Below are 25,533 nucleotides of genomic sequence, written 5' to 3'. Positions count from 1 at the left end.
TCTGTTAGTTCTTAGGACCATTGTAAAAAAAACAAGTCTTGCATTAACCCTTTAAAAAAGTGGAGAAAATTTTTGGATTAAGTTATAGTAGAAGTATAAGATGGTAGATGTGCAGTATGTTGTGTGAAGAGGTTTTGGAGATCAGCTGAGTCCAATGATGTGTTAGCCTGGATTTGTGCTGCGTTGGCTGTGTCCATCTGGAAAGCTCCTCATTATTACTGTATCTACAGGATATTCACCCGATGGAGGCCAGACCGCTGTCCTCTGGGTCTTCGCCAGGATTGTATGTGGGTTAGGTTATGTTTTTTCAGCTATGTAAAATGGTAAATCCCTTGAGGTATACCTCGGCTTTACACTGCTAATTAATTAAAGGGATCCGTCAAATGGCTATGTTCAGACACAAAATGTTAGCCCATCCACCAAACGTCAAGGTAATCTCAAATCGGATGGGTCCCTGACCTGACTGCCTTGTGTGAACACTTAACTCTGGCTAATAACATGGTAAAGCCTGTATTTATAGGAAGGTCGGAACCAACTGTGTTTGGATGTAATTAAAATCACAGCATGGTTTAGGGCGGGGCGTTCAAGTCAGAAAAAATAGTACATAGTAAATATAGGAAAACTGACTGAACAGCAATCTAGTCTGAACAGGTGCATAACCTCATAGATTTCACAAGCCATTAAGCTATTCACACTTCATGTATCGCACATTTCCTTGCTTTAGTACAGTTGAGTGCAGCCATTGATCTATTTGCTATGTAAGTCTTTTTTGGTTATGCACCAGTTCAGACTAGATTGCTGTTCAGTCAGTTTACCTACATTTACTATGTTCAGACACAAATATAAAATAGTTATGACTCATGGAAGAAAGGGAGAAAAAATTGAAAATGCAAAAAACCATGGCTTTGGTGGGAATGGATTAATTAACCCCCTTCCCACATTAAGATGTGTATAAATGTGGACAGGGGTCTGCAGGTATGAAGGGGGCTCAGGAGCAGTGCATGTGGTAGATCACTGCTGCTCAGATCATTGCTGTTAACCATTTAGTTGCTGCTGTCAAGCTCTACAGGGGCTTTTAATTGAAACAATTGCTGGTGTTCACTCTGATAAAACGCACAGCTACTATCAGCTCCCTTAGACGTGATTGCGGAGCACCAATGGATTACCATGGCAGCCGGGGCCTACTGTAGGCATCGTGGCACTCCCGTGAAGCTCAGCCATGGGAGTACCTTGATTTTTCCTGTATACTTTACAGCAATACTGTGGTGTAACAGGATGCAGTACAAACAATCAAATGATCACAGGTTCAAGCTCTGTAAGGGGATTCAAAACTAATATAAATTATTAGAAAAGTAATAATAAAATTAAGAAAGGAAAAAAATGAAAAAAATAAACATTTGGTTTTGCCACGTCCAGAAAAGTTTAATTTATCAAAATTTAAAAATAGTAAATCTATATGGTGATCTGTATAGAAAAAAATTGAACCCAAATAGCAAATTCTAAATCACTGTATTTGTACTAGAGAAGTCACCGGGGACCTGCCTGTGCTACTAGCCTCCCGTACGGCTCTGTTTCCGCCAGCTTTTATACTATGTTACCGCCACAGTGTTTCACAGCTGAACATATAAGGCGGACATAATGCAGCCAGTGTCTGATACATGCTGCCTGTAGGTCGGGCAGAGAATATCAGCTCACAGGTTCCCTTTAAGATGTAAGATCGCTGGCCTAGTATGTAGCAGTGTCGGTCACTTTAGTCCTCTGGGGTAGCGACATTAAGCAGAGGAGGGGACAACGAATATAGATGGATAATGCAAACTTTTTTGCACATCTCATCCCTCACTGAATCACCCTGGTGCATGCAAAATGTTAGCAAACCCAATCTGGAAGCGATACAGGACTGATCCTCAGTAAGGAAATGCAGGATCAGCATTACCAAGCTGTTAAAGGAAATCTGTCAGCAGTTTTTGATATGTAATCTGAGAGCAGCATGATGTAGGGGCAGAGAGCCTGATTCCAGCAATGTATCACTTACTGGACTGCTTGCTGCAGTTCTGTTACAACCCCTGTTTTCTCTGCTGCAGGTCTCGCAGTGGTTGGAATGCTGAGCCCTGTATAGCCCCGCCCCCACCACTGATTGGCTGCTTTCTGTGTACACTGCATATTGTAAGCAAGCTGCCAATCAGTGATGGGGTGGGGTTACACAGATTAGATGGACTGGCTTGCATGTGAGTCCTAGTCCACTAGTGATAATCTGCTGCTGATAAAACACTGATTATACTGCCTAGTTAGTGACACATCACTGGAATCAGGCTTTTTCTTGCCCTGCTGCTTTAAGATTAAATAGCAAAAACCTGCTGACTGATTCATTTTAATGAATCACATATCTATTCGTTTATATGCTTCTTGCATGTATCCACAGAAGTAATGCTCATGCTACTGATCTACAGGAATTGCTGTAAAGTTATCATTACTATTTATCTATATGAAGAGCTGTGAATGATTAACCCTTCGTCTGCCATGACAGAGCAAATATTCTGTTAGTTTACAAAGTCCTGACTGGGTCTGTAGTCATCGCTTGTATTCCTGGTCTTTCCCTCCAGAAATAATGGAGTAATAATTTGGACATCAAATATCGGTCTAACCGGGAGTTATGCCATTTGCTTCCTGCATGGGAAGGTCACGACTTCATTCATTTTAATATTTTATTTGAGTGAAATTGAAATCTTCTTGCACAAGGTGAAGGCTGCATAGTAAATGATGTTGTGCGGATGAATGACTACTCTAATTTCTCAGACTGGACCACTCCATCATGGGTTACAGGTCCCATTATGTCACTGATAAAGATTGACTTCAAAAAGAATTTCTTTTATTAGTTTTCTTGGCATTTGACAGATGATAATTGTGTTTTGCATCTTTATATCAGTCAGTTTCCAGAGTCCTTCACGTTACCCCAAAGGTGGATTTAAGGTCTTTATATAAGTTTTTATTAAATCCTTACACAGTCACCACCAGGGGGAGCTGAGAAGCCAGTGGCTTACTGTATGCACTGGGCTCATAGGCTCCCCCTAGTGGTGAAAGTCTGATAACTATAAAGAGATATTAGACATAGTACGTTTTCCCATTCAGTTTACTTCACGGATGTTTTTATTCCCTTAAGGACTACTAGTTCACCTTCTTAAGGTATCCGTCAAAGGATATTATTCCAGTATTCTAGATTGTGATGTACGGGAGTCTGTTCCATCATGGAGGAGGTGCTCTAATAACAGCTGAGCTCCTGGTCCAACATCCAAGATCGGAGGAGCCTCTAATCCTGTCCATTTAACCCTTTCGTTGTTGCTGACCAACTGAAGGAGGACTTCCCCCTTTTGTCCAGGCACTGGCTTTCCTAGTGATGGGATCAAGAACTAAAGGATCTGTGTAGTTGGTATTGGGGACCTCTGACCGCACCAAGGGAAGATGGTTGCTAATATTGAAGAGCATTTTGTCTGTCTGAGCGCCAGAAAAGCAAATCTCCAGGCTAACTCCACCTTCTAGCCACTGAGTGACAGCTTCCTCCTCACACATTATTGTCAATCGGCGGACGTAGGGTGGGACTAGCCCACCGATCCTGTGTAGGAAGACGCCGCACTAGGCTTCCGCTAATAAACTTTGATTTTAGGAACCCTATGGTGCCAGAGAAAGCGTCAACTCTGCCTCCTGGAACAGAGGAAAACAAATCTCTTTTCTGCTTTTTCCTTCTAGGAATCACGACACGGTAGTGCAGTGGAAGAAGACTCGGAAGGAGACAACGATTCTGAAGAGTTTTACTATGGAGGGCAGGTGAAGTTTGTATGATCTGCACATAAGCACGTTACTCATTCCCTCCCACGGTCAATGGTGGCTCTGTGATGACTTGTCAGACAGAGGCCTTTCCCTGCTACCTGCACAGCCGCAGAGGTGTTCTTGTACGGATGTGTCCATTATTACCTTTCCCGAAATTTTGTTAACTCCTTCATGATGGAGCCCTTTTTCATTTTTGCGTTTCTGTTTTCGCTCCCCTTCTTCCCAGAGCCATAACTTTTTTATTTTTCCGTCACTATGGCCATGTGAGGGCTTGTTTTTTGTGGGATGAGTTGTACTTTGGAACGCCACCATTGGTTTTACCATATCATGTACTCGAAAACCGGAAAAAAATTCCTAGTGTGGTGAAATTGTAAAAAAAAGTGCATTTCAAACACTGTTTTTTTTTTTTTGTTTTTTTTTACCATGTTCAACAAATGCTAAAACTGACCTGCCATTATGATTCTCCAGGTCATTACGAGTTCATAGACACCAAACATGTCTAGGTTCTTTTTTATTTAAGTAGTGAAAAAAAAATCCAAAAGTAGTTAAAAAGAAATATTGCGCACTTTTCCAATACCCGTAGCGTCTCCATTTTTCGTGATCTCGGGTTGGGTGAGGGCTTATTTTTTGTGTGCTTAGCTGATGTTTTTAACCCCTTTACCCACAAGGGTGGTTTACACGTTAATGACCGGGCCAATTTTTACAATTCTGACCACTGTTCCTTTATGAGGTTATAACTCTGGAACGCTTCAACAGATCCTGATGATTCTGACACTGTTTTCTCGTAACATATTGTACTTCATGATAGTGGTAAAATTTCTTTGATATTACCTGTGTTTATTTGTGAAAAAAACGGAAATTTGGCAAAAATTTAGAAAATTTCGCAATTTTCCAACTTTGAATTATTATGCAATTAAATCACAGAGATATGTCACACAAAATACTTAATAAGTAACATTTTCCACATGTCTACTTTACATCAGCACAATTTTGGAACCAAAATTTTTTTTTTGTTAGGGAGTTATAAGGGTTAAAAATTGACCAGCAATTTCTCATTTTTACAACTCCATTTTTTTTTAGGGACCACATCTCATTTGAAGTCATTTCGAGGGGTTTATATGATAGAAAATAACCAAGTGTGACACCATTCTAAAAACTGCACCCCTCAAGGTTCTCAAAACCACATTCCAGAAGTTTATTAACCCTTCAGGTGTTTCACAGGAATTTTTGGAATGTTTAAATAAAAATGAACATTTAACTTTTTTTCACAAAAAAGTTTCTTCAGATCCAATTTGTTTTATTTTACCAAGGGTAACAGGAGAAAGTGGACCCCAAACTTGTTGTACAATTTGTCCTGAGTACGCCGATACCCCATATGTGGGGGTAAACCACTGTTTGGGTGCATGGCAGAGCTCGGAAGGGAAGGAGCGCCATTTGACTTTTCAATGCAAAATTGACTGGAATTGAGATGGGACGCCATGTTGCGTTTGGAGAGCCCCTAATGTACCTAAACATTGAAACCCCCCCACAAGTGACAACATTTTGGAAAGTAGACCCCCTAAGAACTTATCTAGATGTGTGGTGAGCACTTTGACCCATTAAGTGATTCACAGAATTTTATAATGCAGAGCCGTAAAAATAAAAAATCATATTTTTTCACAAAAATGATCTTTTCGCCCCCCAATTTTTTATTTTCCCAAGGGTAAGAGAAGAAATTGGACCCCAATAGTTGTTGTACAATTTGTCGTGAGTACGCTGATACCCCATATTTGGGGGTAAACCACTGTTTGGGCGCATGGGAGAGCTCGGAAGGGAAGGAGCGCCGTTTGACTTTTCAATGCAAAATTGACAGGAATTGAGATGGGACGCCATGTTGCGTTTGGAGAGCCACTGATGTGCCTAAACATTGAAACCCACCACAAGTGACACCATTTTGGAAAGTAGACCCCCTAAGGAACTCATCTAGATGTGTTGTGAGAGCTTTGAACCCCCAAGTGTTTCACTACAGTTTATAACGCAGAGCTGTGAAAATAAAAATTCTTTTTTTTTTTACACAAAAATTATTTTTTAGCCCCCAGTTTTGTATTTTTGCAAAGGTAACAGTTGAAATTGGACCCCAAAAGTTGTTGTCCAATTTGTCCTGAGTACGCTGATACCCCATATGTGGGGGGGGGACCACCGTTTGAGCGCATGGCAGAGCTCGGAAGGGAAGGAGCGTCATTTGGAATGCAGACTTAGATGGATTGGTCTGCAGGCATCACACTGCGTTTGCAGAGCCCCTAATGTACCTAAACAGTAGAAACCCCCCACAAGTGACCCCATATTGGAAACTAGACCCCCAAGGAACTTATCTAGACATGTTGTGAGAACTTTGAACCCCCAAGTGTTTCACTACAGTTTATAACGCAGAGTCGTGAAAATAAAAAATCTTTTTTTTCCACAAAAATAATTTTTTAGCCCCCAGTTTTGTATTTTCCCAAGGGTAACAGGAGAAATTGGACCCCAAAAGTTGTTGTCCAATGAGTCCTGAGTACGTTAATACCCCATTTGTTGGGGTAAACCCCTGTTTGGGCGCACGGGAGAGCTCGGAATGGAAGGAACACTGTTTTACTTTTTCAACGCAGAATTGGCTGGAATTGAGATCGGACGCCATGTCACGTTTGGAGAGCCCCTGATGTGCCTAAACAGTGGAAACCCCCCAATTATAACTGAAACCCTAATCCAAACACATCCCTAACCCTAATGCCAACGGTAACCCTAACCACACCCCTAACCCTGACACACCCCTAACCCTAATCCCAACCCTATTCCCAACCGTAAATGTAATCCAAACCCTAACCCTAACTTTAGCCCCAACCCTAACCCTAACTTTAGCCCCAACCTTAACTGTAGCCTTAACCCTAGCTCCAACCCTAACCCTAGCCCTAACCCTAACCCTAGCCCTAACCCTAACCCTAGCCCTAACCCTAGCCCTAACCCTAGCCCTAACCCTAACCTTAGCCCTAGCCCTAACCCTAATGGGAAAATAGAAATAAATACATTTTTTTAATTTTTAAATTTTTCGCTAACTAAGGGGGTGATGAAGGGGGTTTTCATTTACTTTTATAGCGGGTTTTTAGCGGATTTTTATGATTGGCAGCTGTCACACACTGAAAGATGCTTTTTATTGCAAAAAATATTTTTTGAGTTAACACATTTTGAGAGCTATAATTTTTCCATATTTTGGTCCACAGAGTCATGTGAGGTTTTGTTTTTTGCGGGACAAGTTGAAGTTTTTATTGGTAACATTTTCGGGCACGTGACATTTTTTGATCGCTTTTTATTCCGATTTTTGTGAGGCAGAATGACCAAAAACCAGCTATTCATGAATTTGGGGAGTCGATTATACCATTCCGCGTTTGGTAAAATGGATAATACAGTTTTATTCTTCAGGTCAGTACAATTACAGCGATACCTCATTTATATCATTTTTTTGCGCTTTTATATGATAAAAACTATTTTATAGAAAAAATAATTATTTTTGCATCGCTTTATTCTGAGGACTATAACTTTTTCATTTTTTCTTTGATGATGCTGTATGGTGGCTTGTTTTTTGCAGAACAAGATGATGTTTTCAGCGGTACCATGCTTATTTATATCCGTCTTTTTGATCACGTGTTATTCCACTTTTTGTTTGGCGGTATGATAATAAAGTGTTGTTTTTTGCCTCGTTTTTTTTTTTTGGGGGGGGTGTTCACTGAAGGGGTTAACTAGTGGGACAGTTTTATAGGTCGGGTCGTTACGGACGTGGCAAGACTAAATATGTGTACTTTTATTGTTTTTTTTTTATTTAGATAAAGAAATGTATTTATAGGAACAATATATATATATATTTTTTTGTAATTTTTGGGGGGAATTTGTTTTTCTTTTTTTTACACATGTGAATATTTTTTTTTTTACACTATAACATTGCCCGGGGGGGGGCATCATGTTATAGTGGAAGATCGCCGATCTGACACTTTGCTGTGCACTGTGTCAGATCGACGATCTGACGTGCACAGATCCGCGATCTGACGTGCACGGATCCAGGCTTCCCGGCGCCTCCTCTGAGCAGGTGCAGTGAAGCCACCTCCCTGCAGGACCCGGATGCCGCGGCCATCTTGGATCCGGGCCTGCTGCAGGGAGGAGGAGGTAAGAGACCCTCGGAGCAACGCGATCACATCGCGTTGCTCCGGGCGTCTCAGGGAAGCACACAGGGAGCCCCCTCCCTGCGCGATGCTTCCCTATACCGCCGGAACACTGCGATCATGTTTGATCGCAGTGTGCCGGGGGTTAATGTGCCGTGGGCGGTCCGTGACCGCTCATGGCACATAGTGCCGGATGTCAGCTGCGATAGTTAGCTGACACCCGGCCGCGATCGGCCGCGCTTTCCCGTGAGCGCGGCCAATCGCATATGACGTACTATCCCGTCGGTGTTCATAAGGGCCCACCCCACCTCGACGGGATAGTATGTCAGATGACATAAAGGGGTTAATGATACCACTTTGGTGTAGATACAATCTTTTGATCGCCCGTTATTGCATTTTAATGTAATGTTACGGGACCAAAAAAAGTAATTCTGGGGTTTTGACCTTTTTTTCGTTACGCCGTTTATCAATCTGGTAAAAAAAAATTATAGTTTGATACCCGACAATATCAAATATGTGTATGTTTGATTTTTTTTAGTTTCATTTGGATTGGGGCGAAAAGGGGTGATTTGAACTTTTATATTTTTTTTATAGCTTTCTTTTTTTTTACACTTTGCATGCTTCAGTAGTCTCCATGGGAGACTAGAAGCTGCACTTGTCCGATTGGCTCTAGTACACACAGATGATGATCAGATCGCATGTTTGTTGCCGAAATGCTCACTTGTTATGAGCACCGGGCAGCGCTCATAGCAATCTGGCTATGACAACCATAGAGGTCTGCTGGAGACCTCTGGTTGTCATGACAACCCACGATTAAGTGACGGGGTCACCAATAGGCGGGATTTCCGGCACGCTTGCAGGAAGCACGAGTTAAATGCTGCTGTCAGAGATTGACAGCGGCATTTAACAGGTTAAGGCCGGCCTCACACTCAGCGTATGTAAATACGGTCCGTTTTTTACGGCCGTAATACGCAGAAATGTTCCCAAAATAGTGATCCGTATGTCATCCGTAGGCAGGGTGTGTCAGCGTATTTTGCGCATGGCATCCTCCGTATGTAATCCGTATGGCATCTGTACTGCGATATTTTCTCGCAGGCTTGCAAAACCGACATCTAATGGATTTATGTGCTCAAATGTTCGTTAAAACATATATACAGTGTCTATATATATATATATATGTCATTGAGACACATATATATATATTCTGTATTTATATTTAATTCAGCGCGATATATGTGAAAAGCCGGTAATTCAATTGCCGGCTTTTCATTTCTCCTTCACAAACCCGACAGGATATGAGACATGGTTTACATACAGTAAACCATCCCATATCCCTTTTTTTGCATATTCCACACTACTAATGTTAGTAGTGTGTATGTGCAAAATTTGGGCGCTGTAGCTTGTAAAATAAAGGGTTAAATCGCGGAAAAAATTGGCGTGGGCTCCCGCGCAATTTTCTCTGCCAGAGTGGTAAAGCCAGTGACTGAGGGCAGATATTAATAGCCTAGAGAGGGTCCATGGTTATTGGCCCCCCCTGGCTACAAACATCTGCCCCCAGCCACCCCAGAAAAGGCACATCTGGAAGATGCACCTATTCTGGCACTTGGCCACTCTCTTCCCACTCCCGTGTAGCGGTGGGATATGGGGTAATGAAGGGTTAATGTCACCTTGCTATTGTAAGGTGACATTAAGCCAGGTTAATAATGGAGAGGCGTCAATTATGACACCTATCCATTATTAATCCAATAGTACGAAATGGTTAATAAAACACACACACATGATTTCAAAGTATTTTAATGAAATAAAGACACAGGTTGTTGTAATATTTTATTAGACTCTTAATCCACCTGAAGACCCTCGTTCTGTAACAAAGTTAAAAAAACAAACAACAATATTCCATACCTTCCGTTGTTATGTCCCACGATGTAAATCCATCTGAAGGGGTTAAATCATTTTACAGCCAGGAGCTGTGGTAATGCACTCGCTCGTGCCTGTAAACCCCCGGGTACTGAAAGGAAAGCTGGGTGATCTGTAGTTACCTTGAGTTGCGGTGAGGCGCCCTCTGCTGGATGTCCTCATATGAACTCGAGCGTGGGAACTTTTTCAAGGCTTAGCTCACCTTCGATTTTGGGGGTGGCAGGTTCCCTTTAATTACTCCAATTTACACAATATAACATCAATGCCTTACAAGTGGCAAGCAAGCAAAATCCACAACTGGCAGCAGTGCATACTACAACCACTGCATGACCACAAATGGACGCATAGCCTAAGTATTTCCCCACTGAGTATTGGACAATTATTATTTTTTTCAAAAGTCACTCATCTCAAAGTGCGTTGCTCCCATGAGAAAGGTAAGAAACGACACACCTGTGTGCATCCATTGTATGTACTGAGAATACATTTGCTACTCTATCGGCAGAAGGGACAAAACTTTGGCCCATGCTTCCATCATTGGACCACCCATGAATCTCACTAAAAGTGTACGTTTTCAATGATTCCATTTTATTTTAAAGGGAACCTGTCACCCCCCCAGGCGTTTTTAACTAAAAGAGCCACCTTGTGCAGCAGTAATGCTGCATTCTGACAAGGTGGCTCTTTTAGTTCTGGGTGCTGTAACTAGAGAAATAATCAGTTTTATTATTTGTCCTAAATACCTTGTGTTCCGTCAAGGAGGCAGGCCTTTCCCCCCTGCTGCAGATGGGGGGGGGGGGTGTTGTGAATTCCGTTCTCGGACTCCCTCCTGTGGTCATGAATGGCACTTTGGTTAGTTCTGCTCTTGGACTCCCTCTGGTGGCTTCGAGCGGAACTGCTGGTCACTGAGGTTGGCTTTATCAGCTGCCCTCGTTTATTGCTATGTTGGCTTCCCTATTTAACTCCACTCAGATCATTACTTCATGCCAGCTGTCAATGTTTCAGTATTGGTTCAGATCTCTCTTGGACTTCTCTGAGAACCTGTCTACTCCAGCAGAAGCTAAGTCTTTGCTAGTTCATTTGTTGTTACTGCTTCCTGAATATATTTCTTAGTACTGCTATATTCTAGTCCAGCTTGCTATCATGATATTCCCTTGCTAGCTGGAAGCTCTGGGGGTGCACAGTGGCACCTCCACACCGTGAGTCGGTGTGGGGAGACTTTTTGCTTACTCTGCGTGGCTTTTTGTAGTTTTTTGTGCTGACCACAAAGATCCCGTTTCTTTCCTCTGACTGTTTAGTTAAATCTGGCCTCCTTTGCTAAAACCTGTTTCATTCCTGTGTTTGTGACTTTCCTCTTAACTCACAGTCAATATATGTGGGGGGCTGCCTTTACCTTTGGGGAATTTCTCTGAGGCAAGGTAAGGCTTCTATTTCTATCTTTAGGGGTAGTTAGCTCTTAGGCTGTGAAGAGGCGTCTAGGGAGAGTTAGGTACGCTCCACGGCTATTTCTAGTGTGTGTGATAGGAGTAGGGTTTGCGGTCAGCAGAGTTCCCACTTCCCCAGAGCTAGTTCCGATTTTGAGTTTACTCATCAGGTCATTCCGGGTGCTCCTAACCACCAGGTCCATAACAGTACAGCTGGCCAACAAAGTGTTAATGCATCTCAAAGGAGGGATAAGAGAAGTTCTGAACCCATTTTTTTTTCTTTGCAGTGTGTTTTGTCTCTCTTTTCCCCTTAACCTCTGGGTGGTTCAGGACTCGGGTGTAGATATGGATATTCAAGGTCTGTCCTCTTGTATGGATCAACTCACTGCAAGGGTACAAAGCATTCAAGATTATGTAGTTCAGAATCCGATGTTAGAGCCAAGAATTCCAATTCCTGATTTGTTTTCTGGGGATAGATCTAAGTTTCTGAATTTCAAAAATAATTGTAAACTGTTTCTTGCTTTGAAACCCCGCTCCTCTGGTGACCCCATTCAGCAAGTAAAAATTATTATTTCTTTGTTGCGTGGCGACCCTCAAGACTGGGCATTCTCCCTTGCGCCAGGAGATCCTGCATTGCTTAATGTAGATGCGTTTTTTTCTGGCGCTTGGAATGCTTTATGACGAACCGAATTCAGTGGATCAGGCAGAGAAAATCTTGCTAGCTTTGTGTCAGGGTCAGGATGAAGCGGAGGTATATTGTCAGAAGTTTAGAAAATGGTCTGTGCTTACTCAATGGAATGAGTGTGCCTTGGCAGCAATTTTTAGAAAGGGTCTTTCTGAAGCCCTTCAGGATGTTATGGTGGGGTTCCCCACGCCTGCTGGTCTGAATGAATCAATGTCCTTGGCCATTCAAATTGATCGGCGTTTGCGTGAGCGCAAGCTTGTGCACCATTTGGCGGTGTCCTCTGAGCAGAGGCCTGAGCTTATGCAATGTGATAGAACTTTGACCAGAACTGAACGGCAAGAACACAGACATCAGAAGGGGCTGTGTTTTTACTGTGGTGACCCCACTCATGCTATCTCTGATTGTCCTAAGCGCACTAAGCGGTTCGCTAGGTCTGTCACCATTGGTACTGTACAGCCTAAGTTTCTTTTGTCTGTTACTCTGATTTGCTCTTTGTCATCCTACTCAGTTATGGCATTTGTGGATTCAGGCGCTGCCCTGAATTTGATGGACTTGGAGTTTGCCAGGCGCTGTGTTTTTTTCTTGGAGCCTTTGCAGTATCCTATTCCATTAAGGGGAATTGATGCCACGCTGTTGGCCAAGAATAAACCTCAGTACTGGACTCAGTTGACCATGTGCATGGCTCCTGCACATCAGGAAGATATTCGCTTTTTGGTGTTGCATAATTTGCATGATGTGGTCGTGTTGGGTTTGCCATGGCTACAGGTTCATAATCCAGTATTGGATTGGAAATCAATGTCTGTGTCTAGTTGGGGTTGTCAAGGGGTACATGGTGATGTTCCGTTGGTGTCAATTTCTTCTTCCACTCCTACTGAAGTCCCTGAGTTTCTGTCGGATTACCAGGATGTATTTGATGAGCCCAAATCCAGTGTCCTACCCCCTCATAGGGATTGTGATTGTGCTATAAATTTGATTCCTGGTAGTAAGTTTCCTAAGGGCCATCTTTTCAATTTATCTGTGCCAGAGCACGCCGCTATGCGGAGTTATATAAAGGAGTCCTTGGAGAAAGGGCATATTCGCCCGTCTTCATCACCGTTGTGAGCAGGGTTCTTTTTTGTGGCCAAGAAGGATGGTTCTCTGAGACCCTGTATAGATTACCGCCTTCTCAATAAAATCACGGTCAAATTTCAGTACCCTTTGCCTCTGCTGTCTGATTTGTTTGCTCGGATTAAGGGGGCTAGTTGGTTCACCAAGATAGATCTTTGAGGGGCGTATAACCTTGTGCGTATTAAACAGGGCGATGAATGGAAAACAGTATTTATTACGCCCGAGGGCCATTTTGAGTACCTGGTAATGCCATTCGGGCTTTCAAATGCTCCATCTGTGTTTCAGTCCTTTATGCATGACATCTTCCGAAAGTATCTGGATAGATTCATGATTGTATATTTGGATGATATTTTGGTCTTTTCGGACGATTGGGAGTCTCATGTGAAACAGGTCAGAATGGTATTCCAGGTCCTTCGTGCTAATTCCTTGTTTGTGAAGGGGTCTAAATGTCTCTTCGGAGTTCAGAAGGTTTCCTTTTTGGGTTTCATTTTTTCCCCTTCTACTATCGAGATGGATCCTGTCAAAGTTCAGGCCATTTATGATTGGACTCAACCTACATCTGTGAAGAGCCTCCAGAAATTCCTGGGCTTTGCTAATTTTTACCGTCGCTTCATCGCTAATTTTTCTAGTGTGGTTAAACCTTTTACTGATTTGACAAAGAAAGGTGCTGATGTGGTGAATTGGTCTTCTGCGGCCGTTGAGGCTTTTCAGGAGCTGAAACGTCGTTTTTCTTCAGCCCCTGTGTTGCGTCAGCCAGATGTTTCGCTCCCTTTTCAGGTCGAGGTTGATGCTTCTGAGATTGGAGCAGGGGCTGTTTTGTCTCAAAGAAGTTCTGATGGCTCTGTGATGAAGCCATGTGCCTTCTTTTCTAGAAAGTTTTCGCCTGCTGAGCGTAATTATGATGTTGGCAATCGGGAGCTGCTAGCTATGAAGTGGGCATTCGAGGAGTGGCGACATTGGCTTGAGGGAGCCAAGCACCGCGTGGTGGTCTTGACGGATCACAAAAATCTGACTTATCTCGAGTCTGCCAAGCGGTTGAATCCTAGACAGGCTCAATGGTCGCTGTTTTTCTCCCGTTTCGATTTTGTGGTCTCATACCTTCCAGGTTCTAAGAATGTGAAGGCGGATGCCCTTTCTAGGAGTTTTGTGCCTGATTCTCCGGGAGTCCCAGGGCCGGCTGGTATTCTCAAAGAGGGGGTAATTCTGTCTGCCATCTCCCCTGATTTGCGGCGGGTGCTGCAGGAGTTTCAGGCTGATAGACCTGACTGTTGTCCAGCGGAGAAACTGTTTGTCCCTGATAAGTGGACTAGTAGAGTTATTTCTGAGGTTCATTGCTCGGTATTGGCCGGTCATCCTGGGATTTTTGGTACCAGAGATTTGGTGGCTAGGTCCTTTTGGTGGCCTTCCTTGTCACGGGATGTGCGTTCTTTTGTGCAGTCCTGTGGGACTTGTGCTCGGGTTAAGCCCTGCTGTTCTCGTGCCAGTGGGTTGCTTTTGCCCTTGCCAGTCCCGAAAAGGCCTTGGACGCATGTTTCCATGGATTTTATTTCAGATCTTCCTGTCTCTCAAAGGATGTCTGTCATCTGGGTGGTTTGTGATCGCTTTTCTAAGATGGTCCATTTGGTACCCTTGCCTAAATTACCTTCCTCCTCTGATTTGGTGCCATTATTTTTTCAACATGTGGTTCGTTTGCATGGCATTCCGGAGAACATTGTGTCGGACAGAGGTTCCCAGTTTGTCTCTAGGTTTTGGCGGTTCTTTTGTGCTAAGATGGGCATTGATTTGTCTTTTTCTTCGGCTTTCCATCCTCAAACAAATGGCCAAACCGAACAAACCAACCAGACTTTGGAAACCTATCTGAGATGCTTTGTTTCTGCTGATCAGGATGATTGCGTGACCTTCTTGCCATTGGCTGAGTTCGCCCTTAATAATCGGGCTAGTTCTGCTACTTTGGTTTCGCCTTTTTTTTGCAATTCTGGTTTTCATCCTCGTTTTTCCTCGGGGCAGGTTGAGCCTTCTGACTGTCCTGGTGTGGATTCTGTGGTGGACAGGTTGCAGCAAATTTGGACTCACGTGGTGGATAATCTGACGTTGTCCCAGGAGAAGGCTCAACGTTTCGCTAAACGCCGTCGTCGTGTTGGTCCCCGACTTCGTGTTGGGGATTTGGTTTGGTTGTCTTCTCGTTATGTTCCTATGAAGGTTTCTTCTCCTAAGTTTAAGCCTCGTTTCATTGGTCCTTATAAGATTTCTGAAATTCTCAACCCTGTGTCATTTCGTTTGGTCCTTCCAGCTTCTTTTGCCATCCATAATGTGTTCCATAGGTCGTTGTTGCGGAGGTACGTGGCGCCTATGGTTCCCTCCGTTGATCCTCCGGTGTTGGTTGAGGGGGAGTTGGAGTATGTGGTGGAAAAAATTTTGGATTCTCGTATTTCGAGACGGAAGCTTCAGTACCTGGTTAAGTGGAAGGGCTATGGTCAGGAGGATAATTCCTGGGTTGTTGCCTCCGATGTCCATGCTGCCGATTTAGTTCATGCCTTTCATGTGGCTCATCCTGATCGGCCTGGGGGCCCTGGTGAGGGTTCGGTGACCCCTCCTCAAGGGGGGGGTACTGTTGTGAATTACGTTCTCGGACTCCCTCCTGTGGTCATGAATGGTACTTTGGTTAGTTCTGCTCTTGGACTCCCTCTGGTGGCTTCGAGCGGAACTGCTGGTCACTGAGGTTGGCTTTATCAGCTGCCCTCGTTTATTGCTATGTTGGCTTCCCTATTTAACTCCACTCAGATCGTTACTTCATGCCAGCTGTCAATGTTTCAGTATTGGTTCAGATCTCTCTTGGACTTCTCTGAGGACCTGTCTACTCCAGCAGAAGCTAAGTCTTTGCTAGTTCATTTGTTGTTACTGCTTCCTGAATATATTTCTTAGTACTGCTATATTCTAGTCCAGCTTGCTATCATGATATTCCCTTGCTAGCTGGAAGCTCTGGGGGTGCAGAGTGGCACCTCCACACCGTGAGTCGGTGTGGGGATACTTTTTGCTTACTCTGCGTGGCTTTTTGTAGTTTTTTGTGCTGACCGCAAAGATCCCTTTTCTTTCTTCTGACTATTTAGTTAAATCTGGCCTCCTTTGCTAAAACCTGTTTCATTCCTGTGTTTGTGACTTTCCTCTTAACTCACAGTCAATATATGTGGGGGGCTGCCTTTACCTTTGGGGAATTTCTCTGAGGCAAGGTAAGGCTTCTATTTCTATCTTTAGGGGTAGTTAGCTCTTAGGCTGTGAAGAGGCGTCTAGGGAGAGTTAGGTACGCTCCACGGCTATTTCTAGTGTGTGTGATAGGAGTAGGGTTTGCGGTCAGCAGAGTTCCCACTTCCCCAGAGCTAGTTCCGATTTTGAGTTTACTCATCAGGTCATTCCGGGTGCTCCTAACCACCAGGTCCATAACAGGGGGGGGGGGGGTGACAGGTTCCCTTTAAGTTGTCTTTCATGGGTAGAATGGCTAGAACAATTACCAAAGCAGTGAGCTATATGTTCTCTGGCACTAAATCGAATAAGGTCCAATGTCGAGTTCTGCACACAGAGCAGATCCCCCGGTCTCTGCTGCAAGCTGTCAAAAGCATCTTTGTTTTTCTTTGTCTGTGTGCACTTCTTGTAGGAATCCCTGCAGGTCACATGTGCTATAAAAATTGAAATCTGGAAACAAGAAGGGACAACGGAGGGATTTGAACAAACTGCAGCAGAGACCAAGTAGATCTAAGCTTAAGAGACCTAATTCCTTTTTATGCCATTTATTTTAATGTATGGATTCTAGGTATTTTTTATTTTTTTTGTCAGATTCATTATGGCTTTTAGTCCATTTTTACGGTATTTTTTTCACCCCTTGTTATTTTTGGGGTTTTCTCAATAATATCGGTGTTGTTTTTATTATGCAGATGTTTTTCGTTTATTCATCATTTGCAGGTTTTGGAAATTTTGCAATTCCAGTAGTCTAGCAAAGTACAAAATCTTTTTTTTTTTACAGTTGGAGACTAATATGCAACAGTCAGGATTGTGCAGCCTTTTATTCTAAACACACACTAAAAAGCATATTTTAAAGGGAAATTGTGATCTAATTCATGTTGACCAAACCGCAAACAACATGAAGCAGATCCTCAGACAGGCGTAGCCCCGGGAGCAACCCGGGGCCGCAAGGTGCGTTCGAAGTGTCAATGATCAATGTGTCCTAGAAAAGAGGAAGTTACTGGCCCAGACACCTGGATTTAACCCCTGTAGGTGTGGCCATAGGAACCTTCCCCTTTAAGAACCATTGGCCAGCTGGAGCATCCCAATTAGTGCATCACCAAGGGGAGTGGTGCGAGGGGGGGAACTGGGCACTGACAGTATTTTATTGGCGTCTGTTATATGGGCTCCACAGTCAGAGGTGCGTTCCTTAAGCACTACCGCGCCTGCCATTCTAAAGCTGTGAGACTCCAGTGAACCACAGTGAGAGCCATTATCCACAAATGGCGAAAACATGGAACAGTGGTGAACAGGATGCTTTCGTCAGCCACATCTGAAGGGTCCGACACGTCACAGAGTCCAGAGGGGCAAAATCGGGCACACGATAAACGACCTAAGTCACGTGCACCACCCAAGGCTACCAGCCGGGGAGACCCACGTTCATCCCCCAGGGCTTCCATTCACGCCAGCTGCCACGTAGTTGCACAGGACAGAGCTTTAATTCTGCCGTCACATGGTTGTAACCAGCCTTGAGCGCACAACAGTCCGTCATGCGCTCCAACGTTGGCTAACAACCAGGAATGCGCCTCTCAAGCTTCCCTGGTTTCCAGTCCACACATCGGCCAGCCCATCGCTGTAGCGGGAGCCATAGTTTCTCCATCCTGTGACATCACCTCGTCAGCATCAGCAGGAGCCGGGGTTACTCCGGGATCAGCGTACACTCCTCCAGAGTCACACAGCGGTGAGTGTTCGAAAGGTAGCGATGAATCGTTACGTTATGGGGTTAACTTAGAGGAAATAGAGCTAACACCAGCGATAAGGGACCTAATTCTACACCTATCGCATCCAAGTGGTACAGCGGTGAACAATACAACAATACAGTCAGCGAGTTTACACAAAGACGCCTTCTTCTGTGGGATCAGCCCGCTAGACACTCATATAGACCAGGAGACTAGACAAAAAATATGGAACAATGATTATGTTGAGATATGGTCTTTATTATCAGTCGACCAACAAATGGTGGATAAAGCAAACGAACGGGGAAATTATAGGAATAGATCAAGAATAGCATTAACTATGAATAATTGGCTTCAGGCCTTCGCGGTATTGGGTTGTATTGTTGGCTAGAAGCATCCGAAACGCTGCTCCGAATTATTTATATATCAGGAGTCAGGACCTGATATATAGCTCATACAAATTGCATGGCGGCTCAGCCTGGTGGCAGTATGACGAGGAGTTCTGCATCCGTCTGGCCCTACAGCGCGAACTAGGCTGGGGAGTTAAAGCGACAGACGTGTGGTTGCGACTGATGCTGTCGCAGAAGCAGCCCCCCTTTTCAGCTATGACCACTAATTTCTCCGCAGCGGCAGGTCAAAACTCAGTGGTCGTACGAAAACTCGGGGCCTGCTGGCTATTTAACGATGGAAACTGCCATTTCCACGCACTATGGAAATTCAGGCACGACTGCTCAGCTACTCAGTCTTTCGATAAGGCAGTAGAATTAGTCCGGGCAGCTGTACCCGGTGCTCTGTTTGCTAAATCTGACATTGAATCGTCATTCTGTTTACTACCTGTGCACACTCGCGCGTTAAAAGCAGATCTGCTAGTATGGCAGACATTCCTGCAGTCATACAACGGACATACATGTGTCATGGCTAGAGAGACCGCAAGCAAGGACCTAGGGCTGGCAATAGGGTGGAGCAGAAAAGAGGATTTTGCAGCAATCTACAAAAAACAATGGTGCAAAAATAATTGGCCGGAGCATCAAACTAGGGGCGCGATCCAGTACTAAGGGAAATGTTCTCAATAGTGGCAGTTGTTGAGATATGGGCTAATCAGTTGAGAAACACCAACATTCGTTTCCAAACAAAAAATCAGAGAACAGCAAAGAGTCTAAACCACATGTCTTCTTTATCCTTGCCCATACTCGCTCTCTTACGTCAGCTAGCGCTGCTATGCCTGGAAAACAATACTTGGTGTAGGGCCACCGTTGTGGCGGAAGTAGACGACAATATCATTAACTCACTGTTATTTTCTGATTGGCAGGCTTTCAGAATCCAGCCACCCCGGGGTATTCTGTGTCCACCATCCCTATGGGACACAGTGGCCAATCACTGATGCCTTTAAGCCGTGCCTCCATTTCGCCGACTACCTGGCAGGTCTATGGTAAGGCATGGGAGGAGTGGTGCTCATTAATCCAGGGTAGGCCAGTCGATAAATTCGACCGAACAAGAGGTGCGGTGACGGCGGAATTTCTAGTGCGGCTGAAGGAAAGTGGGGCATCGGGGACTTCGGCGCAACATAAATTATCGGGGTTAGCCTTTTTATTTAAGCAAATGGGATGGGCCGACGTAACAAAGGTCTTTTTCATTAAACAAGCCATTAAAGGTTGGAAAAGGTTTCAACCCAGCCAAGAATGCCATCGTTCCATTTCACTGAGACTATTGCATGACATTTGTTGTGAAATTGGATTCTGGGCTCCCCCGGTGGCCACTTGTGGAATTGTACTTGTGTGCATCATCCCCTCTGTTCACCTGCTCCTATCAGGATGTGGGAGTCGCTATATAACCTTGCTCCTCTGTCAGTTTCATGCCGGTCATCAATGTAATCAGAAGCCTTTCTGTGCATGTTCCTGCTACTAGACAACTCCCAGCTAAGTTGGACTTTTGTCCTTGTGTGTTTTTGCATTTTGTTCCTGTTCACAGCTGCTGTTTCGTTACTGTGTCTGGAAAGCTCTTGTGAGCGGAAATTGCCACTCTGGTGTTATGAGTTAATGCTAGAGTCTTAAAGTAATTTCTGGATGGTGTTTTGATAGGGTTTTCTGCTGACCATGAAAGTGCCCTTTCTGTCTTCTTTCTATCTAGTAAGCGGACCTCGATTTTTGCTAAACCTATTTTCATACTACGTTTGTCATTTCATCTAAAATCACCGCCAATATATGTGGGGGCCTCTGTCTGCCTTTTGGGAAAATTTCTCTAGAGGTGAGCCAGGACTGTCTTTTCCTCTGCTAGGATTAGGTAGTTCTCCGGCTGGCGCTGGGCATCTAGGGATAAAAAAACGTAGGCATGCTACCCGGCCACTTCTAGTTGTGCGGCAGGTTTAGTTCATGGTCAGTATAGTTTCCATCTTCCAAGAGCTAGTTCTCATATATGCTGGGCTATGTTCTCTCGCCATTGAGAATCATGACAGACATTATTTCTATATCCCCATCAGTCTGCACATCGCAATACGAGGCGGTCCTCATATCCGCAGCTTTTGCAATCGCCTTTTTCGGAGCACTGCGCATTAGCGAATTACTACCACGGTGAAAAAATGCGTCGGAATGAGGCCTAATTATCGAGGACATAGTGATATGCAGCGACACTCTGCTCATTCGGGTAAGGAAATCCAAGTGAGACCCCACCGGTAGGGGCACATGGGTCCTGGTTAACCCTGCAGATGGCCCAGTATGCCCGCTAAAAATAGTCATAAGATACGCCACAATAAGACACGCAAGCAGATTTTTCCTCACTCATACAGACGGGTCCCCTCTGACCAAGTACCAATTCCAGGTAATTTTCAAGCTATGCTTGGAAAAAAACGTTGCTAATCCAAAGGAGTACGGAACACATTCGTTCCGGATCAGGGAAGCCACAGAAGCTGCTAGGGCAGGAGTAGCGGAGGCTGAGGTGCAGAGAATGGGTCATTGGAAATCCGCATGCTTCGCCAGATACATAGGACCTGCTTTGCTGAATTAACATATTTTATCTCTTGCAGGAGTAGAAGTTTGGATGGTAGGTAGTGATGAGCGAATATACTCGTTACTCGAAATTTCTCGAGCATGCTCGGGGGTCCTCCGAGTATTTTTTAGTGCTCGGAGATTTTGTTTTTCTTGCGCAGCTGAATGATTTAGCCAGCATAAGTACATGTGGGGGTTGTCTGGTTGCTAGGGAATCCCCACATGTACTTATGCTGGCTAACAGATGTAAATCATTCAGCTGCGGCAAGAAAAACTAAATCTCCGAGCACTAAAAAATACTCGGAGGACCCCCAAGCATGCTCGAGAAATCTCGAGTAACGAGTATATTCGCTCATCACTAGTGGTAGGACATTTCTATGTCTATTGGGCAGGAAAAAGGGCCAAACTATGGCCAGGAGGAAGAAATCTTGGCTTCCTGGGCCTAGAAGTTAACTGGAGGGGTGTAAGAGGCCTCCAATGGAATCAGGTGTTCAAAGAGATGGTTCAAAGAGATGGTTAGCATATCAAGGAAGGCGAAATGCCCGGTGATAATAGTGTTACACATGGGTGGCAACGATCTAGGCAAGCAAAAGGTGGCTGATCTGTATAATTGGATGACAGCAGAGATAGAACATTTCAGCTGTTTATTCGCGAATATAATAATGGTGTGGTCAGAGATGATACCACGGGCCGTCTGGCGTGGCACAAGAGATTAAAAAAAGCCATAGAGCGCACAAGGAAGAAATTCAATGCTTGGATTGGAAAATTTGTAAGAGGAAAATGCGGTATTGTAATTCATCGCCACCAGCTGGAAGAGGATAACACAGCGTTATTAAGACCGGACGGAGTTCACCTGACGGACATTGGCCTCGATATTTTTTCATCTGGCTTACAGGATGGGGATGAACAAGGCCCTAAGGTTGATGGGTGGGGGTCGGAGTCCCATGTAGGTTGTACACGGGATCCTCCGTGGCGGAAGAAGCGGAGGAGGGCAAAGGTTCGTAACCGCTCGTTGGGCCAACTTGCCTGTCGATCGTGGACAGGAGCTCGCCGCGAGCCGCCGTTATGAAATGTAATTGCCTTTCTCTGCTGATGTAATTAATAAACTGTGACCGACCTGTTCAACCCACCTAGGACTGTCCGTGTTTCATTACGGGACTGGAGGGAGGGGAGAAGGCACTGGTTATGACACACAGGTCTCCAAAGTCTGCACGTAAACCTAGTAATCCAAGTATGCGTTTCGATCAATGGTTAATTTAGTCATAGCAATGATCGAGAGCACTAGAGCGTGGAACATGTTAGTGAATCATGGCTTTTATAGCTTTAAGTCGAAAAAAGTTCTATTCAGTTGACAAAAGAGAGTTGGATATTTTTGAAATTCTGGAGACAAAATAGTGAAGTTGTTGCCAGATCATCTCTAATATGCATTCAATGGCATAACTAGAGTTCTATGGGCCCAGGTCTAAAATTTGAATTGGGGCCACGACTAGAATATTGGTCAGGTCTAAGGACCCCTGTAATAAGGTTGTCCCTGCTGGCCCCTATCCCATAATAATGTCCTGCATCCTGGGCACCATCATATAGCAAAGTCCAGGGCCGGCTCCAGGTTTTTGAGGGCCCCGGGCGAAAGAGTCTCAGTGGGCCCCCTTTTAACACATACCACAATTCATGATCACATATAACACAGCCCACGTAGTATGTAGCACAGCCACGTAGCAAATAACACAGCCATGTAGTATATAACAGCCCATGTAGCATATAACACAGCCACGTAGTATATAGCACAGCCCACGTAGCATATAACAGCCCATATAGTATATAGCACAGCCACATATTATATAAAACAGCCCACGTAGTATATAGAACAGCCATGTAGTATATAGCACAGCCCACGTAGCATATAACACAGCCACGTAGTATATAGCCCAGCCCACGTAGCATATAACAGCCCATATAGTATATAGCACAGCCACATATTATATAAAACAGCCCACGTAGTATATAGAACAGCCATGTAGTATATAGCACAGCCCACGTAGCATATAACAGCCTATATAGTATATAGCACAGCCATATAGTTTATAACACGGCCCATGTAGTATATTGAACAGCCATGTAGTATATAGTACAGCCCACGTAGCATATAACAGCCCATATAGTATATAGCACAGCCTACGTAGTATATAGAACAGCCATGTAGTATAAATATAGCACAGCCCACGTAGCATATAACAGCCCACAAAGTATATAACACGGCCCACGTAGTATATAGCACAGCCATGTGGTATATAGAACAGCCATGTAGTATATAGAACAGCCATGTAGTATATAGCACAGACATGTAGTATACAGCACAGCCCCCCTCCCCCCCCCCCCTAGAATGGCCCCATAGTCCAGTACTCACTGTTATAGTTACAAAAAAAAACACTTCTCACCTCTCAACGTTCCCGCGCTGCTCCCTGCTCTGGTCTCGCCGGCTGCCGCTGCACTGCCTGCCACACAGCGAGTGTGCGATGATGTCATCGCGCACCTGCAGCAGCAGTGTCAGAGGCAGAGTGAGGAATGATGGGAGAGGGAGCGTCAGGTGACGCTCTCTCCTCCATCACTTGCTTTGAACTTTACCGGCAGACGACGGTAAAGTTCAAAGTGGCGGTGGGGGAGTTGGCGCTAGCGACAGGCAGGCCCCCCTGCCTCACAGGGGCCACATAGCAGCTGCGTGATGTGCCGCTAGCTGAGGGCCCCTGGGGGATTGGGGGGCCCTAGGCACTGGCAGCTGCCTGCCCCTAACGCCGGCCCTGAATGGCCCCCCTGTCTCGCCAGGGCCCCGGCACTTGCCCGTGTACGCCGGGTGCTGACGCCGGCCCTGGCAAAGTCCCTTGTCTTGTAATTATAGCTCCCTTCCTGGGCCTAATCCTGTAATGATGTGCTTTGTTATGGCACCTATCTTGTTTGCAATGTCCCCTGTCCTGTAATAACATGGTCCTGTAGTAATGTCTCTTATCCTATAATAGTGTACACCGTACTTGGCCACTTCCTGTAATAATGTCCCCCATCCTTGGCTACTTCCTGTAGTAATGTCCCTCATCCTGTAATAATGTCCCCCATTCTTGGTCCCTTCCTGTAGTAGTGTCCCCATCCTGTAATAATGTCCCCTATCCTTGGCCACTTCCTGCAGTAATGTCCCCCATCCTTGGCCACTTCCTGTAGTAATATTGTCCGTCCTTTAATAATATTCCCAGTCCTTGGCCCCTTCCTGTAGTAGTGTCCCCCATCCTGTAATAATGTTCCCCATCCTTGGTCCTTTCCTGTAGTAGTATCCTCATCCTGTAATACTGTCCCCTATCCTTGGTCACTTCCTGTAGTAAGGTCCCCCATCCTATAATAATGTCCCCTATCCTTGACCACTTCTGGTAGTAATGTCGCCATCCTGTAATAATATCCCCAGTCCTTGGCCCCTTCCTGTAGTAGCGTCCCCTCATCCTGTAATATGGCTACAGGCCCATCAATGTCAGCTGCCGGCCGCTATGGCGGTACAGTAAGCTAGTGGATCTCTGAACCATAATACATTTCCGCTGAAAACAGGCCTATTATTGACAGGCCCCCCTCATGTACAGGCCCGGTCGCACTCTCTGCGACTACAATCATTACACCCCTGTGTGCGCTCATTAGGATTTGTTTCATGTATCAATAGAAATAGAAAAATATCAATAGAAATATCAATAGAAATAGAAAAAAACTTCTCTTCCTTATTAAAGTGGATAGGGTACACCATAATCCCACCACCATCTACATGCGTCCTGCGCGGGCGTAAGGCCCTCACTGCACAAGTCCACACACCCAGCCAAGGCCCACACTTTCATGTAGTGCGTAGGGCGTAAAAGGAGTGGAGTGCCTCCCCCGCGGCTACCGGCCCACTACACCGGCATCAGCCATGAAAAAATGCGCTTAGTTTTTATTTTTGTACACGGATTTTGTAACTGATTTACTTTAAAATCCACAGCACAAACCTGTGTGTGAACATAACTCTAAAGGTAAGGGGCATCGTCCCTACAGGTGAGGTCATTCCTAAAGCCAAAATCCAAGAGGGTCTATTATCCTCAAGTAGTTGTTTTAACCTTTTCAATGCCACAGAGTAGTGTCTCCTGGGCGGCATTGGATTACCGGTAACTGTACTAGCCAATATATTCCCCCCAAATGCGGCCCGTTCAGCATACATGTGTTGGAACCTACGTATTGAGTTGACTTTTTGTGAAATTGCAGTCGATGTGTACGGTCATTTTATATTGTAGGTCGTCCCGATAGATTTAGGTTCCAGCTTTGGCGCTACCTTGAAAGTGTCCCTGTCGCGCGCTGTCAGGAATGGAGAGGTAGCCACACATGCGCCTCCTTTGTTCCTTTCTATTGGAGCGCTGTAAATTGCTGAGGGCACGTACTTGGCCATTTTTAGGAACTCGTGTAGGAATGAACTGGTGGAGCCGCGGCCTCCTG

The 25,533-nt window shown here is 44.8% G+C and overlaps 1 protein-coding gene across 1 annotated transcript in view; it reads left to right on the top strand.

Moving 5' to 3' along the window:
- The window catches only part of PARP8 (poly(ADP-ribose) polymerase family member 8), a 377,448-nt gene that overhangs the window by 246,143 nt on the left and 105,772 nt on the right, over window positions 1-25,533 (top strand). Inside the window, exon 6 of the mRNA XM_077285314.1 lies at window positions 3,742-3,819. Within this exon, the coding sequence (XP_077141429.1) occupies window positions 3,742-3,819 (78 nt within the window). The remainder of the gene's footprint in view (window positions 1-3,741; window positions 3,820-25,533) is intronic.

Source organism: Ranitomeya variabilis, chromosome 1, assembly GCF_051348905.1.
Source record: "Ranitomeya variabilis isolate aRanVar5 chromosome 1, aRanVar5.hap1, whole genome shotgun sequence".
In the NCBI taxonomy this organism is placed as follows: domain Eukaryota; kingdom Metazoa; phylum Chordata; class Amphibia; order Anura; family Dendrobatidae; genus Ranitomeya; species Ranitomeya variabilis.
Note: the sequence above shows the minus strand (reverse complement) of the source record. Positions and strands in the feature narration are given on the sequence as shown.